Below are 25,175 nucleotides of genomic sequence, written 5' to 3' on the forward strand. Positions count from 1 at the left end.
TAACATTATTTTATCTCCGGTTTAAGATCGTTTTAACACGAAGAAAATTTAAACTACGATGCATTTTTCTTTCGCCGAACTTAATTTTCCAAGGAACCCGGCTTGTACATCGATCAGCGTTATGTTCTTGGTAAAAGCATATCAGTTTAATCACTCTTGCTATGATAAAAAATGCTGCTATAGTAAAAAGGGAATAAAGACCCTGTAAGATAGTGCAGTGGAAGTCGTTAAACATGTATAGTGATTTTTAGTTCATAACAAGAGCTTACGGTGAATTATGATCGATATCTTTTAATAGGATTAGACAGTAAATTTCCTAAAATAGTTTTTAACGACGTTATGATACATTTTTCACGTGTACAAATCCACCTTCTATGTAAAAACGCTTCAGTCGCGTGATATTCGCATTCTTTGTCAAAGGATATCGATTTAATGGTTCTGGTTGCCATAAAAGCGAAGTGAGAAGCTCTTCGTAGAACATAATGGTATGTATTAAACACATAAACGATTTTTATATTATAATGCATGCTTTTAATTAACTACACGGAGTAATGGCTTGTAATAAAATCTGGTGCAGAATTTTTCGATATCGATATCGAAAACTGTACAAGTTGTAACGCGGTAACTATGTTTGCTTTTTCTCCCAATAACGTTTTTCATTAATTAATTTAACCATCTCTGAAATCCTCAGCCAATCTTCGTTAAAAAAGCTCAAACTATCTTGCCAAGAATAATGATGTTCGATTGTAAAATTAAAACATTCTTTACAGTCTTCCGTTTGTTAATTCTTATATATATCGAGTCATTTTATAAATTAAAAAGTATCTTTCAGATTGGTTTTAAATCTTATAAGTATAATCACAATAGTCGTATGTTATTAAAATGATAATGAAATTTGAAAATGTTTTATTTAATACAGATCGTATGTACGTAAAAATTTCCTACGATGATTGTTCATAACGTACGTTAATGTGGTAGACTTAGACTAACTCGAGTTAGTATCTCGTAACAGAGGTTCCTTCATCTTTCTTAAAGAGGGTTCTTTGTTTTTTACGACACCTTAAGCTTTAAGGTATTGTACAGAAAAGACGTAAAACCGTAAAAATCTTGAAGTTAATTATTCCAAAGTAACACGCGAGGCTTTATTTTTCCTTCTGTCTCGTCGAAGAAACGAACGAGAACGAAGTTCCCTCGAAAGTGACAGATTCAGAGAATTTTCTGAAGAAATACTTTGCTGGGAAGACTCTTTCTAAATGCGAGTCATTCGATGCATGCGCATGACAATTGTCCCAGAAAGGGTTGCCCGAAATCCCATCGCCTAATTTATTCTCCGCGTGTCCGAAGTTTCCAAATTCTCCGGTTCTAGCGAATTCGAAGCGAAAAATCGACAGGCGGTTTGCATCAAGATGCAAAAATAACTTTTAACAAGGGATTCGGAAAGTCTTGAGAAAGAACGAGACGCCATTGCAGAATTCAGCCAAGCCGGTGTCACGCGCCTTTTACTCCTTGTTTGTTGCTGCTGAAATGTATTCGATGAAAGTAAAACGTTTGGCTCTCGTTGCGCGTTACTAGGATTGCTCGTTGCTCGGCCACGATCGTGTAATCAGAATTTTCTTCCAAGTTCATTGAATCGTCGATTGGATGATAGTGCAAGTGAAATGAAAGGAATTCGTTAATTACGCAGGATAGATGACATGTCACGATATATGTTGCCAAGATCAACATTCTGAGTATTTGTCGGGTATTTTTAATATACGTTATGTGGCCTTGGTTTTCAAGATATTCGCAAAAAACCTCGATTAAATTCAACGTTTTTAACTAAATTTTAAGATTCAGTTGAAGTTATGATTACACTCCGTTTTGGCGTAGCTGACCACATTTTTATATAGCCCAACCTAGGCTTAACTCATTGACGAGATAATCACTTTTAATATTCTGCGAATAAAAAAAATCGTAAAAAGTCAACGAGTTGGATTAAATCAATAGCCGACTTCCGATGGCCAACTGATAATGCTATTAGAAATAATTTTCGATGAATCGATCGGTGTATGGAATATCGCACTTTATTCTGGTCTTCGTTTAGTCAAAAATGTAATAAGTATAGCATTCGCTATTAAAATATTGTTTATGAAACAAAAATTTGTAAAATTAGTTGATATGTAACACATGTAATATTGAATGTAAGTTGCGCCATATCTTGAACGTCGGTTGTATGTACAGGGAAAAAATATTCAGAATGTTGATCCTGACGATGTATTTCAATGTCATCGAGGTCGGTAAGGTATTTCCCTATTTCGCATAATAACCGAGAATTTATGTAAAAAAGTATGACGGTTGCCGAAAGACAGTGGCTTTTATTCGAGTCAAAATTATTGGCGTATATTCTGGCAGAAACAAATATTTGAATGAGAGTGTGTACATCCACTTTGGAGGTGCTGGTAAATCAGAATCTTCCTTCTAGTTTTCTGCCCCTTTCCCCTCTTTTCCTTTTTTCGCGGATAAACAACTCGATGGGGCTGTGGATATAGCATATGTACGTTTAAAGTGGACCCTCAAGTTTGGCTGGTAACAAAGTAGTTTATTTTAAAACTTTCTCAAAACGTAGGGAGTTCATTAATATATCCTGCAATTAAATATCTAATCCGTTAATTCTTATCTACAGTATATTTCTTTATTTTCTTTATATATTTATTCTATATTCTACATTCTACATTTGTATAGTAACAGTTTAATGTAATAAGAAATAAATAATAAATAAAATAGATAAAAAATAATGAATAATAGAAGATTTGTCTACAGTATATTTCTTTATTTTCTTTATATATTTATTCCATATTATACATTTGTGTAGCAACAGTTTAATATAATAAGAAATAAATAATGAATAAAATAGATAAAAAATAATAAATAATAGATTTGTCTACAGTGTGTTTCTTTATTTTCTTTATATATTTATTCTATATTTTACATTTGTATAGTAACAGTTTAATGTAATAAGAAATAAATAATAAATAAACTAGATAAAAAATAGTAAATAATAGATGTGTCTACAATATATTTCTTTATTTTCTTCATATATTCTACATTCTACATTTATATACTAACAGGTCCATGTAAACAAATCTTCTATTATCACGATATTTATGTAAATACCATATCATTTTAAAGGACACACGAAACCAAAGGTACCTTTTCGATTGTCTCAAAACGTGATTTTTGTACTTATATTACTATATTCTGACCTTATCTATTGGAATTGGAATTCTCGAAAAATTAATATCCTGGCGTTTTGTGTAAATTGATTCTTTCTCATTGAATGAAATACAATCTTGTTAATATGCATCTGCAAATATGATCGACTGGGATTACATTAATTCAGTTCAAGTTAATTAATGTTGCAAATTCCGCAAACTGTAGGATAGCTTATTTCGAATAGTTGGAAATTTCATAATGGACCACGTTTACGCTCGTAGAATGTTGATGATCTTCTGAAATGCAATTACCGAAGGTAAATGAGATTAATTTTGTTTGTTCCATAGTTCTATTGACCACGCGTGAAAGAAAATAAGTACATTCCGATATTGGAAAATATCATTTATACTTTATGTCGTGTCACAGTACATTTTCATTACGCTCTATGTTAATACGAATCTAATCCATGTACAATATTAATGAAATCACACAGACGACATGTATAGAATAGAACTTCGCACCTAACATTAATTTCAAAAATATTTTCTTAAACATACGCCGTAAAATAAGCACGTAAACATTATTCCCCCAAAGATGAGACTGGGCTGAAAGCTTTCTAGCCGAAAGTATCATGAGGATTACTACATTAAGTTTCCACGATCGTCGTACTTACTAATTTACCAACACTTTGCTTCCCGAAGCCACGAATAACACTGCCAACGCACCACGCCTATATCCCAAAACACATGCACCATATTTAGGATACATAATTCAAGATTCCAAACAATGCACCTCATTGCCGAAAAGCTCCACTTCCAGGTGCACCCTAGAGCCCTCGTGTACGCGTTTCTCATACCGAGTGCCCCAGTTTTTTTCCCCACCAAACTTTCTGCATATACATTCTATGGTTCTAGGTAGACCGCGAATGTTTATGCAAATGTAAATTTTCACCAACACAACTAAAAAAGAAAAAAAAACAAAATAGAAGCCAAGTGGCTAGAGAATCTAAAACTCCCAAGTAGCAGGAAAATCACGTTCTCGTCATAAGCCCGGCTGAAGACTAAATATCGCCCCCTTTTAACCGCGTATACCAAAGTTTCTCAGAAAAATCTGGGACACTCTGTATACGTAGGAAATACGAAACGCGACCGCGGAACGTCCACGACTCCGGCGCTCTCCTTTGGCAATGTGCAAACGAAACGTCTTACTCCGCTGGAAAGCGGTTGGACATTTTTTTTTTTTTTTTTTTTTTTTCTAACAAAGCGGCTAGCCGAAGGAACGTCGGCCGTGTGAAAAATTCTCGGTCGTCAGGATTCGCGCTTATCGCCTTCTGGTGGCAATATTTTAAAAAACAGACGTCTTTAGACCATCACCGCCCCGCCCCGCCCCCGCGTCATGCATTGTTAACTTGACCCACATACTTCTCGACACACCTGCAGCGTGTACGCGCGGTCACCTAGAAATGGAGGAGAGTTGAGAGGGACGCGAGAAACGTATCAGCAATGCGGCAATGGTCGCCCTTGTTGTCCCAGCGATTAATTATTCTTATGTCAGCCTACGGTTCGTCGCGATTAGTGCTCGCCAGGGGAGACCTCGTTTCGTCAGCTATTTCTTTGCGTGCTATAAATTCCACTGATACCGGTGCGCTATTTAATTCTTGCGTTAAATATATAACGACATGTTTATTTGCCATTTTATATTTTTCCATGTAATTCTTATGTTTATGATACGAGCGAAAGAAAGAAAAATGCAGACTAACAGATCCCAACATATTAGATTTCGTCACATTTAGTAGTATTCTCACGTCGTTACAATAGTTTGGTATTACGAAAACGAGATACGTAGAAGCTATTAGGTTGTCCCAAAAGTGTCTTTCTTTTACAAACACATCTTTTATAATGACGCATCTTTATACAAACATGAAACCTAATCTGTCGAACGTTGTGATCTTTATTTTGATAGAATAAAATGGATCATACATAATTCGACAAAATAATGTAAAACGAAAAATGTTGTGCATCCATTATTTCCTTATGAAACGAAAGAAACTTTTCGGACGGCCTAATAATAAGAAATACTTGATTGGAAGGTGAGGGTGTGTGACGATATTTTCCACAGCCACTATATCTCTAGCGTAAAATGAAATTACTTATAATTTGAAAAATGAATCACAAACTACATTTTCGTACATGAGTTTGTTTCGTCGACTTCGATGTCTGCAATTTCTCGTGTCTACCCTATAAACATCCTTCGCGTATTCTGCTACACCCTATATATTTCCTTTAAATTATCGAAAAGAAATTCCACATTCACTGAGCTATAACACGTAAGATAGAACAGCAACGTTAAAACTTCCATTACAGTGTGCCAACGGAGTTTAATCTTTTTCTTCGTTTTATTGTGAGATTTGGCAAAAAACCATTGTAATAGTGGAAACGGCAATTCAATTCAGATTTTCGTTTCTTCGCTACGTTTCAATGGGAGTCTAACGTGTCATAAACTCCGAAGTTTCTAAAGAGCGAGACAGAAATTAGTTTTTGTCGGTTCTGGGCGCGGATTCAGGGCTCGGAGGAAATTCAGCTTCGTTGCCAAAGTTCTGTTCACCAACGGACACGGAGCAGGCATGTTATACTCCCACTTGCTGGTGCATTTGAAGAAGGGGTGGAGCTACGGAAGCTGCGGCTTCAAGCTAGAAGTCAAATGGTTCCCAGACATATTATAATGCATTTTGGGACCATTGCTAATTAGCTACTGAAATATTGAACTTCCAATGATCTGAACAATTAATGATCAATTAGTTAGTACACGATATATCTGGCTCTCGATTAGTGTTTAAATTAAATTTTCAATCGTAGCATTGACATCCAGTGATATATCTACAGTGGGTCACGAAAGTATCCGAGCACTTATAACAATAAATTTTATGAATATATTATCTGGATTATACGAAACATTTTGGAATTTCGTCACCGCTACGATAAGACACGACTACCGTGACTATAATAGCAAAATTTGAAACCAACCCGAAAATTTATATAGAGGTTACAAGACATTTATTGCAAACGTACATTTAGTGAAAAATTAGTATACAAGATGAATAGCGGTATGAAACATACAATCGGTATAAACATATATTAGTATGTAATATGTTATATACAAATTTGCGATTAGTTTGTAAATGCAATAATAAATACAACGGTGGACCAATACTTTTCAGAGTCACTGTATATAAATCATTTTTAGTTTAAAGTTCTTAATCCAATTAAATGCGATTAGTAATTAAATTTGGGATTAATTCATAACGCGATTAGCAATTAAAACACAAACTGTGTGATACATAATTCACTTTACGGTTGCGAAACCTTAGAAGGGATCGCCTTCGAGCTTTTTGACTTTATCTAATGCTCAGTCAGGGGTCGAAGGGACGGCAACGATGACACTTTTATTATTAACGTTGGCGGGTCATTCGTTAGTCGAGTTGTTTGCACGTGGTTTTTTGGGCGGCTTAGTCTCACACATTTTGCGGGAATTTTTCGCACAGCGTGTCAGAATATTCACGAAATACGTTTTATTCGTATTTGCTTGCCGTGTGTCACGAAAAACTGGTTGCCGCCACGCGCGGCTTTTCCCAAAACCTTCCCGCCATTCGGAGGCTATTTTTTCATTCCAAAGTTGATTTACAAGGTTTTATTATGTGAGAGGAAGTTTCGTTTGCGTGCCGCGAGACTAACAGGTTTAAATTACTCTATATATGTCATCAATAGACAGATGCAAAGTTGTTTATCGCAATTTTAAGAGTGTCAATGAAACTAGCAGAATTTTTGGAAAATGTTAAACTGGTCAGTCTTCTTAAATGGCGCACTATTAGGTTCGGAGAGTTCGATACGAATGCAAACTTTTGACAAAAATGATTCCATTATTTTTAGACATCCATTATCTCAATGAAACATTGGAAAAATCATTATTTACATGACACGTTATTTTATTTAGCAACTGTCGCATATGGAAAAATTAATTAACCCACAAGCTGACTCTCTGAAAAATTCCATACTCGGACACCATGCGTTATCGTGCCCCATCCCATACATAATTTACTAAAACCTCGTCCACCTAAAATACAGCACGTCACAAGTGACCAATTCTTTTTCGCGAACGGCGCTTCGACGCTCGCAGGGTATCTTAATTAATGTTGCACGAAAGCTGGTTCGAAGCTCCGACAAAAGGTCGATAAAGTGAAAAAGGAGGAAAGACAAGGCCAGCGTTAAAGGCGCGTCGTATAATAAGGTAGCGATCTTAACGAATACGTTTCTGTAAAAACCAGCACGGGTAAAATAAAAAAAGGAGAAAGAAAAGGAAAAGGGAAAGAAATCGGATTCTGGTAACAGTTCGAAGTTATTTTGCAATTTTATCGGCTCGTTTTGTCAGACCAATTGCTACGCCATAAAAAGGGCGTGAGGCAAGTAAACAAAAAGAAATATAGGAAAAAGAAAAAAGGATAAGCGAGCAAGATGGACGAAAGGGAGGAGAGGACACGAAATTGGAAGAGCGGGCAGGCGCAAAGCAAAATGCCGGGCATCGGAAAAGCAATTGTTCGGATTAAACGCGTCGGTCTTCCGTACTGGACCTTTTCATATCCGGATTTAATTTATTCCCCCAAAAGCACGGTCTGACCGGGGTGCGTGATCGAATCGCGATTACTGCTGGTCTGATCAGAAATTCGAAATATTCAATTAATTTCACGGCTGCCACCGTGGCCGGTCGAGGGTGTTAGATTTCCGAGCAAAACATTCCTCGATTTACCGTGAATATCGAACATTCTACTTTTTAACGATAAATGCACAAGCGGATAAAGGGAGCCGTTTGGAAACGGAAGAAATTTTACAATTAAATAAGCAAACTCTAAATTTAACGATATACCAAGTTTCACATTTTATATTGTTGATTTCTATTATTTCTGTGAAAGCTGTTAAATTCAACCACGTACTTTCCACGAATTCGTATTTTCATTCTCCGATGTTCTTCGTACATTCGTACATAGGATTCAAATTATTTTTTTTTTTTTTTTTTTAGTATCCAAAAATAGAAATCTGCTTATTTTTTCAATACCGAAAAATATTCGCTGGTTGAGCATAATCACGCACGATATTATTCTTAGGGAACAACGAACGTTGAACGTCGCGCAACGTTGTCGGTTTCAACCGATTCGAAATTTAGCGCGATTTGTCTGCGGTGGCCAACGTACAGCCGATTTAAATAAGCGCATTTTGATTTAATGACACCGATAAATGCATGTCGTATTATTAGCGTTATATTTGCGTTAACAAGCTGCCGCGAGCCGGATAATTTGTTACTGAAAATTGGTCAGGAACCACGGCCAGGCTGTACTCCGTTATGTCGGTCATGATCATCAGAGTAACCAGGAAAACTTTCCACCGCTACAATTTATATCTGTATCAAATTATACTGACTACCTGCGCTTTAATGTGTCGACTGTACAAATTACTTTGTCTCACGACACGAGTAACTTTTCCTATGAAATCGACACTGTTTCATTGCGAATAATTGTACGGATTTCGAAATGATGACTGTGATTTTCTGGTAATAGTTCAGCTTCGTAATTGCTTCTGTATTATAAGTAATTCCATTTTCAGAATTACTCTTCGGCGGATACAATTTAGTTCCGCGTTTGAAGAAGTAGAACATCGCGAAAATATTTTAACAATCAGCAAGTTGCATTAATTTTATGCACGCCTGCGAATCTGTCTACACGGTTAAACTTCTTTTTTCACACGATTCACTTTTACACGGCTGTACTTTTACGCCGTCTATTCGCTTCTACACGGCTTTTTGTAACACGTGCTATTAACTTTTATACGGTTAACTCTAACACGTTCTGGTTACAGTTATGCGATTTTTTTTTAACACGTTTTACCATTTCGCTGTAAGTGATACGAATCTCGAACGTTTTACGCGATTTCAAAGGGATTTCAGAATCTGCACGGCTTATTATAAAGAATTATTAAAAGAAGAAACAAAACGTATGTCATTGCAGCTGATACAAAACGATCAGACGAAGAATATTTCGAACGACGAAAATGAATTTTTCTCAGTGATAAGAAACCGTATTCGTTGCGATATAACAGAGAGGAGGAATGAATAAAATATCGATTTTTTTTAAAGAAACTATTTTTTATTTTCTTAACACCTTTTACCTTTTCTTTTAAATTTCCTTTTAAATTACCTTTTTCTTATGAAATAAAATGTTTTAAATTGCTCTTTTTAGTGTTTCCTTTAGTTTAAAACAAGTATATATTTTAAACGAGTATATATATATACGCAATTATACGTATAGCTGAATTTTTAATATGTGAGTATGAGAATTTGATGTAATTTGCACATTATCCTTCCTCTGTTAACTAATTAATCAAATTCCAATTTAGTAAATTAATGAAATTTAATATAAATTACGATGTGAACTATCAATAGAAATAATTTTACACAGAAACTTTTAAAGGTTTTCCTACTAATTAATTAATGATCAAGTTTCAATTTAGTAGAAATTACAGCGTGGACTATTAACAAATAATGCTAAATACAGATTTTGAAAAGTTTTCTTACAAATTGATTCATCGAATTTCCATTTACAATTATCGACAAACGATGATGATTTGATCAGAGTAAACTATTATTATGGCGGAGAATTGTTGTTTCAGAAGAATTAAGAGTTTATCCTGTTTGGAACGAAGCAACATGTTTCCAATGATGTTACTCGTAATTTACGATTAATTATTGCTTCCAATTTATATTTGAACAAATTGACACCGCTTGCTATTAATTTTCTCTAACTAATCGAGGACTACATTTGTTCATCCTAGAAATTGTGTCCAAACATTTGTTCCTCACTGAAATATTGAATTATTAACAAATAGGATAATCTGGTACGATTGATCGCACTGTAATGCTTTCCATCCGTTAAATAATGCAGTAATGTTTTAACAGAAATTATTTCAAACAATTTCGCAACTATATGTACATTTATTTATCTTTTAGCTTCACAGATCAGAAAAAAAGACTTGGTTTACATATTTCTAACTCTCACTCGTACATTATTTAAAGCACCCATCGTATACAAAGACTCACACCAGTTCACAGTCTCATCCCAAACACACTGATTTCTAAAATATAAAGCATAATATTATTATTGATAGTAATACAATTCTATTAATTTAGAATATTTGTAATTTACAAATTCGTGGGCTACTAATTTTACTTCGAACTATCTTTCAAATTACATTCAGATATCTGATTGAATGATAGTATAAGTAAAGTTCAATAAATCACAATTGATTTATAATTAAACGTAGTTGCATCCCTGCTATTATTTGATATTTGAGTATAATTATGTAAAGTACGTCCTATTACTATGTTATGAGTATTAATTATAAATCGATACTCGTGTTCTTCATATTGCTTTTCAAGTGTTTCAACTTTTTGTAACTTAGCATCAATGAATTAGTTATTTCTCTAACAATAAATAAATATATTTTTAACAGTTATCATTTAGGCATAATCGTCATAAATGTCTTGAAATTTTATCTTGATGAAATTTTATTTCATGTTGTGATTACTTTTGGAACGCATAAATAGCTGTTTGCAAAAACCGACGGCTGCAACCTTTTCACGTCGCGTCAGAAGCCCTTCGAAATTCAGGAAGCACTAACGAGCTCATTAAGCAATCAAAACTCTGTGACGAACGTGGAGATGTTGAAACTTAGAAGCGGCAGCTTTAATCGACTTCTGGAAATGTATTATGCCGAAGGTAACGTTCTTTATTTGTTCTTCAGAATGCACAAATATTTCTATTCGCTCAAGCAATCGCTTCAAACTATCCGCAACTCGTTCGTTTACCGACAATTTAGGTTTTACCGTTTCGACGACTTTAATTTACTGATCAATTTCGAAGCGTGATCTTCCAACGAAATTTCGTGTTCTACGTTTTATCATTAAAATTATATAGATTCGATGCTGTCGCGATCCTCGAATTCGTATATTTAAATCTGTTTTTAACAAACAAGACTTTTAATGTTTTAAGAACACGTTTATCGTAGAATTGACATGAAAAATCCAGCTTAATGTCGTTTTAATTTTGTTTTAAATTTGAACTTGTTTTTGACGTTAGAAGAGTATAATTGGGTCAGAGATGACCGAGAGAACGCAGCACAGTTAAATACGGATCTACATTATTTTCAGCGCAATAAACAGAGGCGCAATTAACCAATTGCGAATATTTTTTAATTCGACTCAAATTAATTATATGGAAATTCTATGAAGTTGTAATTATTTTACGTGTCGTTAAAAATTCTGCAAGTTTGAAAAACCTATTTCATTAAATTCGTGCATTAAAATATCGCAATATATCCTATTTATATTACACATTCTTTTTAATTGAGTGTTACATCTCTTTCTTTTAATTCTCAAACTGTTTATTTGCCATTTGCCATTTGTACTTAAATAGAATATATTGCGGTATATTAATATTATTTTTATAGCCTAAATTTCACTTTAATTTCGCGAAATATATACAATTCTATGGTAGCTGCTAAAGTTTTAGATTTAAATTCTTCCTTTATTATTCGCGAAATGCGGTCCAAATAGATACGTCCTATAGATTGATCTCAACTTCAAAAATGTAATAAATCAAGAAGCTTCTGGAACAGGGCCTTGTAAAGATTTTAATAATTCAACTATTTTACTGGAAAATACACTCAGCACGTTAGCTGTTTCACTATATTAATGACCTTAGATAGTAATCAGCTTACATTAGAAATTCATTGAATCCATTTAACCCTTGAATTCTATTGCAGTCGTTAGGTGAAACATAATGGAGTTAACTCGGATCAGATTAAATTAAGCTTTTTTATCCAAACTGAATTTCCATTTGCTTAGAATTAAATTTCCCGAAATTACTATAGAAATTCGGACTTTTCGAAAGAATTTTTCGATGTAGAATTCCCCTTGTAGCTGGATTTACATATATGAAATCATCCACTAATTTTATAGTAGAATTCGAGGTTGATTCTTCCCTTTTTCGCATTCTAAGTTAATTCTCCACATTTCAAGTATCATCATACATAAACGCAATTATTTAAAGAATTAGAACTACTAATATGAGAAATGCAAAAAATCTTGACAACAAACGATCATTTACTAAATCTGTCATTCGGAATTCTGTCATTTTATCGCACTATCCAAAGGTCGAATTATTAAGAACGCGTGTTATACGATAATAATATTGTGATTTCGAATTTTGTTTTTTTTGTACAAAACGTACACGCTAAACGCCTGAAGTATTGTATTGTATTATATATATATATAGCATTTATATCAAAAATTTATAGAATTATTTATAATAAATTTATAGATTTATAGAAATCTTCAATAATATTCTTTTAAAGACAAACTCAAAGTATTCGTCAAAAAATTCCTCGCTTATTTTGACGATACGAACGACTAGAACCTTCACTTCGCTTTGATCTTGGTGAAGTAAATCGTTCAGTTCAACGTGGATCAAGCACAAAGTGTTTCGTGGAAACAGCAACTCATCTTTCTGCTGGCGTCTTGACGCGCCTTTTCGAGTGCGACGATAAACGAAACGGAACGTTTCCCAAGTGATATTTATGCGAAATGAGGAAGGAGCCGTGAGACTTTCGAAACGATTAAATTACGAAACTGCCTACTGCTGACACTTTGCTCGGCTAACTTCGTTCCGTGGCATTCTCAAGAGGTCTCGTTTGAATTAAACTTTCTTTAACGTCGCTGCTGAAACTGACTCGCAACGGCTGTAAGTTCGCTTTTCAAACGTATTATATACATGAGTTTGTATATTAGAAAGTTGAACTGTTCGTAGATTTTTCAGGAGAAATTACTTAGATTTATTAGAAAATTTATTTCGTAATCTCGTAGCCCCCTCTAATTCAACGATTATTACATGATACGCATCTGATTTATAAAACAACATTGTGACTAGTACTATAGTACTATAGTACTATTTTATTCAGGAGCTTTTGACACGAAATTTCTTTCTCCTTGTTCCACGACTGAATATTCATTAGGTCTTTGATTACCTGACTTTTTCTTCTCCTCTCATCTCAGACGAGCGTTAAAAGCTGGACATTCTATTGTATAAAAGATAATATCGAGATACCTCAAAAAGCTAAAATTGAAAATGTATCTGCTTGACGCATCACCTTCGAAGATTAAAGTGAAAGTTTTAGCGATGTTTATAAGAATAGAAAAAGATCTTGTGAAATTCATTTGCAAACAACCTTATTCGCAAATAAATTTATTTGTCTTCCTTTTTATTGATTTCATTTTGGAATAAGTAGTGCGCAACGCATACAGCACTTTCGATGAAAATATCTTCGTGTTTCGTTATCGACGTATAATATTTATATCCTTTAATGAAGTGGGCGCATAGCCTACGCTCTCCCTTCGTTTATATTTAATATTCAGCTAGGGGTTGCGGGTTATTTTCAAACAGAAGATGAATGTCGTTTCGCTACGTTGTACTCAGTATTACGTATTTCCTCGCCTTGTGTATCTCTTAATAAAGTTAACATTGTGGTATTACGTATTATCGTAGCTGTTCGCGATATCACATCGGGCAATAACTCTTTGTTAGCAAGGTTGTATCTCCACGCTTCACTTTTATACCCTCACAAACGTGACGTCGTATAAATGAAATGCGCTGCTATGAGTTTCATTCGGTTTTTTTCCCTATTAAACTTCTAACGGAAACATTTCATGTTAAAACTATCTCTAATTAGATAACTTGTTTTTAATTAGGCTAGAACGTAGCTAAAACTTGTAGCGCAAATTGCATATATTTGAACCGCGAATATCGTGTCATATGAATATTTTCGAGCAACAAAGTTAGATAATTTAAGTCGAGCACGAATAACTTAAATTTATTGTAAATCAAATACCTTTATATAATTACCATAATACTTTGTATAATTAATTGCCATATCACGAAAGTTCGCACAATACGTATAGCGGGTGAGAAAAATATTTGGAAATTGGAAACATATACTTAGAAAAATTGGGAACCTATAGGAAAAAACGTTTCTTTAATATGTTGTACGTATAATACGTTCAAAAATGGTTCTGTAAGCGTAGTAAGTGATGTTATTTAAAATATCACACTAGTTATATATCAAATAGGCTATATCATAGAAGAACCTATACCATAAAGATTAAAATTTTGTTGCTCCAGTAATGAATAACGAAAGTAAATAAAGCAAACCTTAGGGATGGTCGTAGCAAATAAGGAACAAGTCTCGTACGAAAATATGCGACTTGGGCCCGACGGAATCTTGTTCCGGGTCAACAAACGCGCACAATGAAACGTGATGCAAGAAATTAGCAATGCAAATGCTTTGTCCCATTTTACGGATGGGCAGCCTGTGTAAGCCGCGTAAGCCAGCGCGAAGTCGCTACCGCCACACGTGCAAACGTAGTTAATGTTCCGATTTCGAACGGGACTAAACCACTGACATAATATGCCAGGGTAAACACTCTGTCGAAATTCCAGAACATTCTAAACAGCATTAGGCGGCCTGTCGTACATTATTAACTTCGTTACGAAAGAAGAATACACGCTTGGTATCGCGAAACAACTCACCCAATTCCCTTTGTATTATACTCCGTTTCGAACAACATAATCGAATCGGTTCGTCGCTGCCGGCTATTAGTTCTACATTCGTAATGGTAGACTTAATTACGAAAATATCAAGATACTTGGCATAGAAAACATTTATTTAATTAGTAGCGTAGCGAATAGACGGCAGATTTTATATTTTCGAGAATATAATTTAAGAAAATAGAAACCAGACAGAAAATTCTTTTGCCTAGCAAGTTTCATAGAGAACACTTTGCTCTGGATATTTTATATATTTTTTCATGTTATACGCATTCTGTGGAATTTCGCACTTTTTTTTTAAACAATAAGAGCGAATTGAACGTTTAATGTTCGTAGAACTTGTAAAGTCAAATACAGTAAGAAAATTAACAAATTTAATTTACTATGCTTGCCCATCATTTATAAGAGCGTTTAAATTTTACGGTTATTTTACGTTTTCCACGTTTCATAAAATGAACAAGATAAATGTGACTGCATAAAATTATGTGAATTTATGAGAGCCATGGCATGGCAACCTGAAATTACTTTATCAGTCGACAACGTCATGAAGTAAAATATTCCACCAGCTCACGCTTCACGTGTTGATTATTAATAGATTTGGAATATTATTGGAACTTGTTTCATCCTATAGGTCTTTAAAAACGAGAGACTTGAATTATTTTGTAGTATATTCATTATCTTATCCTTATCGTTATTGCAATAAATTTAAGCCCAATCTTTAAACGTCAACCACTCACAAGCTAAACTGATCAATTTCATTTTCTGCGACTATCTTAATTTTAAGAATAATTTTTTCCTTGTTTATATTTATAAAAGTATGAAATTACGTCAACAGTCAGAGCCTATTTATTACATATATTCACATATTACATATATATATATATTGTGTCAACTTGTAAATGTACATAAAAACACAAATACAATAAACATCGAAAGTTTGTTAAATTTATTAATTAAATTATGTGGAAAGCATTTTTCAAAAGCTTTCTTTCCTTGAGATTATTATCGCGGTTATTTTATTACATCGAAGTGACAGGTGATTTTTGATGAAAAGAATTGGACTACGCGTTTTAATTTTCCAGCTTTAATAAATTTTGAATAAACATTCATTATTCGAAAAAAACATTTTCTACAAGATTTTTGCAAAAACCAACCGAGAATATCAAACGTACAGAAGTTAATTCTATTTTACTTCGAGCTAGTATAATTACAGATATTTATTTTACGTTTCAGAGTAATAAATTAAAAGAAGAAAAGCACTTTAGAGACAGTTGTTTTCATTATGAAAGCGAGAGGGTGCTTAGCAGAAAGACGATTTTTTTCTCCTTTGGCAAAAATGAAAATTACAATCCTTTCAAAGGTGATTGCAGTGCAAGAATTAATAATAATAAAATTGATATTCGTGGTAGTCGTTTCAAAGGAAATGAAACATTTTGTACCGAGAGCGTTATAAGTAATCGTTGGAAAAATCGGAGATGTTTGACTCATTGGCCAAGTCCAATTAAACTCGCGTAAACCATATTGATCACCGACAGTTTCGCTTGAAAAAATAATACCTGTGTTAAATCTTTTAAGAAATAAAAAATCAATACAAATCTTATCGATACGCAGACATCTAAATTCAAAAAGAATTAAAACATTTTAGAGAAACTGGAAATTTGTCAAATGTTGATATGTTTGAGCATTTTTATCGCTTGCAATGAATGTCTTAATCAAATTAAAAATCTACTGTACGATTAAACAGGATTTATTATTAAACAGAAATTATTTACGCATTTTCAATTTACAATAAGCAGTTCATACTATTGCGCATTTCCTTTTACAAGGCGATAAATACAGAGATGGTACTGTGTGCGAATATTGGTGTGATTAACCGCAATTCTACCATCCTAACCGGATAGAATTTTTCCGGGAAGATTTGATTTATATTCGATGGAAACTGGAGGGCTGGACGTACTCTTAAAATTTAAAGATAAAATTGATTGGTGTTATTCCGGCGGCCTTTCTAGCCGATTCTAAGGGTCTTCTAATTGCCTCATTCGGCGAACATCAATGGCTTTAAAAGGAAAGGAGCACTACCGACGAGCTGTGACCTAATTAGAAGGGATGAAACGATATTCCGGTCGGTTCCACGGCCTGAAAACCCGAAACTCGAAATTTCTCGACGTGAAAGCATGGAAAAAGCGGCCCGGATTTCGCTACGCATCGCGTGTACTCCAGCCCTATGCCATTTTCTTCGCGCAACATGGTTAACTTGCATTTTTCAAGAGCGTTCAGAAACGAGTACCATTCCTGGAAGCGCAGCGAATTAAATTAAGAAATATCTGTCGAGCAACTTTCCTCCACGATAACGATGTTATATTTTCTTTTAAAAGCTGCTTACAGGCCATAATTGCGTTTCCTTAATTTTTACATCGCTTGACGGTGAGAAAAAAAACTTAACGTGACTGTAATTCAACATTCTTCTTTTATTAAAGCTGCACTATTTTATTAAAGTCCGATGGGTATGTTTACGGAACTCGGCGCACAAAATTCTCTTTGAATTTAACTGTTCGTACATAAAGAAAGCAAGCACTACATTTATCACAATCTGTGTGTTTATCGTAATTTCATATTTTCAACAATTTGTACGATATGATCGATCAAGGTTCTCTGACACACTATACATTCTGTCCGTTCGTGCACTTTTAAATTTCACATAAATATATGAAGACCCATAGTCTAGTTATCAAAGTGAAGGTATAGAATAGCATAGATTCCCATTCGTCCCATTATCGAATGTTGGTTACCTTTTGGCTCTGGTCACAGATGCTCGAAACTCACATTACTGAACTACCGGTGAATAATTACGACGTTAATCGGCAATCGGAGCAGCAGTCCTTTCTCACGGTTAGCAAATAATTTCGTGACAATCCTGTAACAATGACCTTGTTCCCAGAGAACGCTGGAAAAGCATGATAAACGCGTTCTAACGGAATCGATCATCGACACAGAAAGTGTATTTTGGTGGTTGGAGAAAATTGCTACCAACTCAGTAAATTTAGCTAAAAGAATATATTCTATTCGTGAAATGGCGACGAAATAGGAGACAAGGGTGAAATAACGATTATAAATTTTCAGTAACATTCGTTGCATTACGATAAAGTTCGATCGAAATGAAAGTGTCCGACTAGTTACCGACTAACACTACTTGTGACGAGATTCTGGAAAATATGAAATTTCAGTAATTATATGAAACGAACTCTTAATGACCAATAAAACCAATAATAACGTATAGATGAAGTATGAATTTTTGTCATTTTTATTAGCTTTATTAGAAATTCGATGATTATTTCAATTTACAACATACAATAGTCCAATAGAATTTAAATTCCATAAAAATGCTTTCAATGAAAATTGTTTTACTGGTGTAGCGTATAGTAACAACAGTTTCGAACGGCTTATTATTAAATTTACTCGTTCAAATAAATGACGTATACAGTTTCAAATAAAAAAACAGAAGTTGCTCTCTTTATCTCGTGAATTTTTGTCCAATAGAACAAAACTATCCTCGCTATACATTGGTTTCGGCTAAAAAATGACTTCTTTTACCATCAACCATTTTTATGAAATTTTATACGACAAAGTTAGATGAAACGTCCTATGTACTGTAGAATATATCATCGAACATATTTCACTTTAAAATGTTATTAAAATTTATTCCTTTAGAAAAATGCTCAAAGTAATGTTAATTTTGGAATATCTGCTAAAAGTAATTATTAATCTAAATTCACGCCCCAGTAAATATTTAAATAAATTACTAAGCTTCAAATAGTGTTTCGTTTGTGCTACCAAGAAAATAATGCACGCTTTTATGAATAGGAAAATAACGAATCAGAATTTTTCACCGCGAGTATAAGGATGAAAACATCGTTTCGTTGGAAATGAATGGAGACCTGTTCCAATTGCTCGTTTGCAAAGGTATTAACGTGTTAAAGTAGTCTTTCTATTCTGATGTGCAGATGTTTCGTTTTGACCCGTATTAACGAGTAGCAGGAAAATTTGTGACAATCCGATTATTATCACCGCGAAAGCTGTACCATTACGTCACCTACGTTTCCAATGAATTAGCGCGGTATTTGCCTTTATATCGCTAACTTGTATCAACAGAAAGTCGATTAATATATAAATATGTGCAATTCCTGTTACGTTGCTCGTTTGTCAGGCTCGTCGCATGATACCAGCTACAATAAATTACATATTTCATATTTGCAAAACTAGGACGTTTATTGCAGACTTTGCACGCTAGATACTCATCAAATTCTGGTTACTGTAATTTCTGTTTAATCGGCCGTACAAATCATAGTAGAGGAATTTATGGTTGCTCGCAATGGGAACATTTAGACGTAATCTGTCACGTTCGCAGAAATGGAATAATTATCTTGTAACTTGCAACTTATTTGCTCTCTCAGAAACATTTTTCACGTTTCAGAATTTCCTTCAACTTCTTTCTTGAGATCTGAGAATCTCACTTTAACACGATACTTTACGCTCTATATAATTTAATGAAAAATTTATATACTGTAAACTATATTCGACCTTACAGTTTCTGCGAAACACACGTTTCTTTCTTTCATGAATATCTTCTAATAAATCCTTTCGCTTTCATCATCTGTTCGCTTTATCCAGAAATTTCGCTACAATTTTTTTATGCAACCCAATACAAGAAGTTTATATACGAATTTGGTTCAATTGTGAACTCGGTGAAATAAAAATTAATTATTGCAGAACGTGACACATGAACGCGCTCGTGTCATTTAAAAATAATTCCCTCGGCTTCATAACATTTTTTATAGAACGTTGTATAATACTTTTAACACCCACGAGATGTTACGCTATTTATCGATCAGTAGCATCGTGTAGCATCGAAAATAGCATCGGTATAGTCAGCAGATCAATACTATCGAGCCAAATACTTCCACCTGTTACTGAATTTTTCCATGCACGTCTCTCCTTCTATGTATATATCCATAATTTTTTCGGCACAGCAGGAAAAAATGAAAAATTTAATGGCTGCACATGTATTCGCCTGGCCCGTCTTTCAGACCGCCTCCCTTCTTGAAACACGCGTTATGCATATTCTATCAACGAGCGCGGCTGGAAAACCGCACGGAGCGGTAATGGCATCCTAGAAGCCTCTCGGAATCGCCTAGCTTCGTCCAATGTATGCCTCGGATCGAAGATTTTGAAAAACGATCGGTCGTTCGTGGCCGCAACAGGGTGATCCTTTTTGATCGTACGCGAAGTTGCGCGCGCGATTTCTCCTCTGCGTGTTCTTCCCTAGTCAGCGTGATATTTCTCCGTGCTACGAATTGTATTGGAAGAAAGTCGGAAAAATACCGACGAATAAAGTTAAATTTCAGAAACTTCTGACGAATTATTCATGAACGTTGTGTCAAACAACTTTTCTTTTCCTGTTGAATGTTTCTCCCCTGTTTTTCAATTCTCAAGATTCTACGCGTGAGCGTCTTGTTAGCGAAGTGCTCTATTCTATGCTGAGCGAAAGAAATACGTTTGAAATATGTATATATAATATACATATATATAATATATACCTATAAATAAATAAATATATATATGTAATAACGTAAATCCATAGGGTAAATCAGACGATCGATTCTGGAAAATCGAATTTATTTTGAGAATAATTAAATTAAAAACAATAAAAGTTAATAACAAATCTACTACAAATTTTACTTGGAAAGTCGAGGATCGATTTTCTAAGTCCTAAATTCTTCTCACGCGATCTATTCTATTCAGCTGGTTAAACAAAACAAAAGTAAAAATGTCGGTTGACCGGTAGTTTGAATTCTACAGAATTTACATATATTAGGTTGCCCGAAAAGTTTCTTTCGTTTTATGAGAAAATAATAGACGAACAACGTTTTTTATTTTATATTATTTTGTCGAATTACGTACGATTCATTTTGTTCTGTTGAGACAAAGACCGTGACATTTCACAGACTTGGTTTCACGTTTGTATGAAGGTGCACTGTTGTAAAAACACGTTTGCGAAAGAAAGACATTTTCCGGACAATCTAATATATAAAATAAGTATAAAAATTCTTAAACCTTTAAATTTGACGCCGATTTTTCCATGGTGCATAAATATTATATCAAGTACTCGAGGTTCGAATCAGCAATGTAATCGAAATTTAACCATCTTAACGCTATCTAAATACTATATTTTGAACAATAGTTCGTACAATTTTGATCTGTTAATGGGTTTTTATAAAACGAAGATATTCGTATCTACAGATATTTATCGGATATTCGCAAGTGTGATAGATATTTCATTAGAAAATTCAGGTACTCGTATAATTTGCGAAATTAAAAAAAATGAATCTGTTGTAGTAATTATCTCAATAAGAAGCATCTTAATATTTAAAGAACAAGGAGATAAGTTAAATTAATTTGATCGTACTAATTGCTGCAACTCGCTAAAACAAAAAGATTCGTAAAAATCGGGAGTTTAAAAATCGATTTCTACGAAGATCTCGCTTCTCGTATCGTATGTATTTTGAATTTTATTAGATTTTATTTTGAATTCAAATGTAAAAGTGGACGTTTGTCACGAGGAAAGTTATTATGACCCAGCAGCTGAAACATATTATACGAAAGAAACTAATATAGCAATAAAGGATGAGAACATTCTTCTTCGTTATTCTCCGCTATCAGGTGAATGTTGCATCTGACGCGAAGTAACAGGTAAATCCTCTTACCTCTTTGTCACCTAGCTGATGAACTCTGCAATGAAGGAAAGCAGTCTGGCCAACCGCGGTGGTCACGTTTCGTGGAACGTTCATTTCGAACGTCGGTGCGTTGGTGATGTTGTGATTGCCGAAAACATTTCCTCCCACCAGCTTTTGATCCCGAGCAAATGTGCCTAGAAACAACGGTTAGGTACAATTGAATTCACGAGGATTGTGGAATTGCTTAATTAACTGATTATTCGTAGAATTTATTAATAGAATTAAAGTCAAATGGGCAATGAAACTATGTTTAACACTTTGACTACCATGTCGAAATCACATGTTTCGCTTAGGACGCCACGGGAGTATTTTTATTATTCAAAGCATATAATGGCAAAATAATAATAAATTGATGATGTAAGACAACATTCTTCCTCAATGGACCGTTTATATTATTGGTAGTCACGGGTGACCACCGTGGCGCCTTGCTAACAATTGATAGCGACATATTATAACAAGGCTTCGTTTATTTCAACAAATCATTCACATTCATTATTTTGTCGTAAGCAAAACGTCCAGAATATATTGTTAAAATGTGTAGAAGATATTAGTAAACGGTATTTGCTCATTCTACATATAATAGCAAGGTATGTATACACTTCTAACTTCAATTATATGATTATAAAGCAGCATTTACGATTATTTTTTACGTTGTTTATAATAATATTCGTAGATTACCCCACAAAGATATGGATGCAAACACAGTACACCGTTAGATGCAAGATTTGTCCTCATTTTTTTTTTTTTTTATTGATGTTCTAATAAAAATGCTTAATTGTTCAATGGGGCACTTTTTATTTAAAACTATCTTCTATTTATCGGTTATATTGAAAATGCCCTAACTGTCAATTTTCATTCAATTTTTACAATTGTAAGAAGTTCAAGCGCTCCGGTCACCAATGACCACCGTGGCAGTCAAAGTGTTAATTTTAAGATCACCACCTTTTGCATATTTTTATGTTGAAATTTATGCGATGGTTTCAGACATTCAAGTTTCAAATTCAGCTGTTCGTTAGTAATACATCGTTCTGACTGTCTACATAAACCTTAATACATTCAATTTAAATCTCGAATAAAAGTAAGTGTTACGCCACGAGGCTTAGTATAGATCGTATTTCTAACCGTCACTCGCGGTCCTCCAGCGTCGCAGACAGATCGATGCCCGATCTTACTTATCTGCCCGACGAAAAATATACAATGTATCGACGAGCGCATAGTTGTCGCCAAGCAGCGAGTTCCAGAAACGTCGATTTCGGTCCGTTATTTTATTCTAATAAAGAAGGTGGCCTACGTAATTATAGGCGCGAACGGTGGCGTGATCCGAGCGTAGTGGGGGTTGTCTCCCCGAGAAGACAAAGAATTGATCTAAGGGCAATCAGTCTCATTTGAAGATTCAAACGACATACATTGAGAGGTCTGACGATTAAAAAGTCGCTTAGTCTAACGAATTCATTGAGAGATATCGTAAAGCCGGGTCGAATTTCTGTAACGCATTAACTGTATTCATCACTAAATAATTTGTGACGCTTTTATTATTATACAATTTATTGTTGAATATACACACTATATTAACCTGTTAACACAGTGTTAAATTCATCGAACCACCCCTGTTGTCTTAACCGAAACAAGGGGAACGACTAATTCGCGGCGTTGATTATACGAATCGTAGCGAGAATTTACGTCTCTCTCTGACGCGTTTTCTTCGCGACCGCGTCTCTCCGCGAACGGTCGTAACAGTAAGGTAATTTTGAAAAGCACGCAAAGAGGATTTGGACATTGTCTGTGTTAACATCCGCTTGATTTCTGAAAGTAAGGTTCTACGATTCACCTACAGTCACTCTTAAATTCAAATAAACGTGTCACTAGTTTTCAATATTTATTTGACGTCGAAATGTATTATGCAATATATTTATCGAAATCACAACATCACGGATTTCGTCATCGTTCGCCTCGTAGTAACAAACTAAGCGAAATTCAATAACTCCTTTGGAAATGGAGGCAACGTCAATGTCGCCAGTAGCACCTGCAAGTCTATTGTTCCTACGGTCACGATAGCCTTTTATGACAGTAACTATTATGAGATCCCAGCCGACAAGGAATCGCCGTGGCGCATTGTGATTTCTATTGGCTATTGTTATCGTTATCAAGAGAAATAGCGGATTCCAATGACAGCTGTCAATGCCTACTTCATTATTGATTGTCGATGCTTGAACCAGATAGCTGTATGGCTCTCCGACCACCGGTAACCAGAAATTGTCAAAGGTTGATTAATCTAAGCTTTTAACAGGAAGATTTCGTGAAAGCACCAAACTGTTTCGAGTTATGCGTTTCCTCATCGATATTCTTGTCGAACACGAGCGGCTCCTTTTCGAAATCTAACAACGGGCTAACTTGTGAACACCGTGATTTCAACGACAAAGCGTCGAATTTGACTTGAAGCGTACTAAGCTTAATGCACCCATAAATTAGGTTACTTGCAGGTTATGTTACAGAGTGTAAAAGCCCTATATGCGAGCAGTACTCTGGATTCGTTACTCCAAGTAAAAGTGTTATTCGCAAATTTGATTTATCAAGCGTCTTTTACAACCTGAAGTTATTAAATGACGGATGCTCCTTTTTATTTTTCTCTAAGAGAAGATAGTTTTCATTCCTTGATTTTAGAATATACAGGCTGAATTTCAAACATTCACTTTGTAATATCACGCTGTCATGCTGATGATACGGATTAATTCGGTTGAAAAGTAAGAAAATACAAAAGATCAAACTTGATTTTAATCTATACTGTGATAAATTTATTATTCATATTTATCGTGATATAATACGAAATAATACATCGATATACGTGCATATTTCATAAATTTATGTCACATTTGATATTGAAAATTCGATCATACGTTTTAATCGATTAAAGCTAGTATCGAAATATCAGTTTTCTTTGATACTCTGCAAGCTTGTAGTTCTTGAGAAAAAAGGTTTTTAATCTAATGGGGTAACACGATATGTCTCTTTTGCCCGCGAATGAAAACCTTTCAGTTGAGTTTTTTTTAACCTGATAGCGCTTTGATTAAAGTATCAATTTAATATAAAATATATATTAGAGCCTTGAAATGGCAGCCTTTAATTTAATATCAGCTTTCATTACACTTCCTAGTGTCCTCCCCTTTTATGAAAAAGATCATAGGCATCGGAATTTCTGTAGTTCAAACACACCATCTTTGCCAGATCGAATTACATTTATTTCATGTACCTTGTATACAAATATGAAAGCGTATTAAATATAAAATTACAAGAACAATTAGAAGACTGAAAGAAAATGACTTCGTTTTCCATCTTCAAACAAAAAAGATTCGTGCTTACATACGAATCTATTTCTGCACGATAACTCTATTACAAAGTCTCTCAGACGAAAATGTTGGCTTTCCATGAAATAACATTGATACGTACAAACATACCTCCGTCATTTCGCCATTTATCGGAAAGGCAAACGTTCG

The 25,175-nt window shown here is 34.4% G+C and overlaps 2 protein-coding genes across 2 annotated transcripts in view; one reads left to right on the plus strand and one right to left on the minus strand.

The window, feature by feature from the left end:
• Dpr1 (defective proboscis extension response 1) overlaps nucleotides 1-21,897 on the minus strand; it is a 291,260-nt gene extending 269,363 nt beyond the window's left edge. Inside the window, exon 1 of the mRNA XM_072013999.1 lies at nucleotides 21,655-21,897. Within this exon, the coding sequence (XP_071870100.1) occupies nucleotides 21,655-21,738 (84 nt within the window). The 5' untranslated portion in view covers nucleotides 21,739-21,897. The remainder of the gene's footprint in view (nucleotides 1-21,654) is intronic.
• LOC139992782 (methanethiol oxidase) overlaps nucleotides 1-25,175 on the plus strand; it is a 312,253-nt gene that overhangs the window by 142,162 nt on the left and 144,916 nt on the right. The window lies entirely within an intron of this gene.

This window comes from Bombus fervidus, chromosome 12 (genome assembly GCF_041682495.2).
Source record: "Bombus fervidus isolate BK054 chromosome 12, iyBomFerv1, whole genome shotgun sequence".
Taxonomy (NCBI): Eukaryota; Metazoa; Arthropoda; class Insecta; order Hymenoptera; family Apidae; genus Bombus; species Bombus fervidus.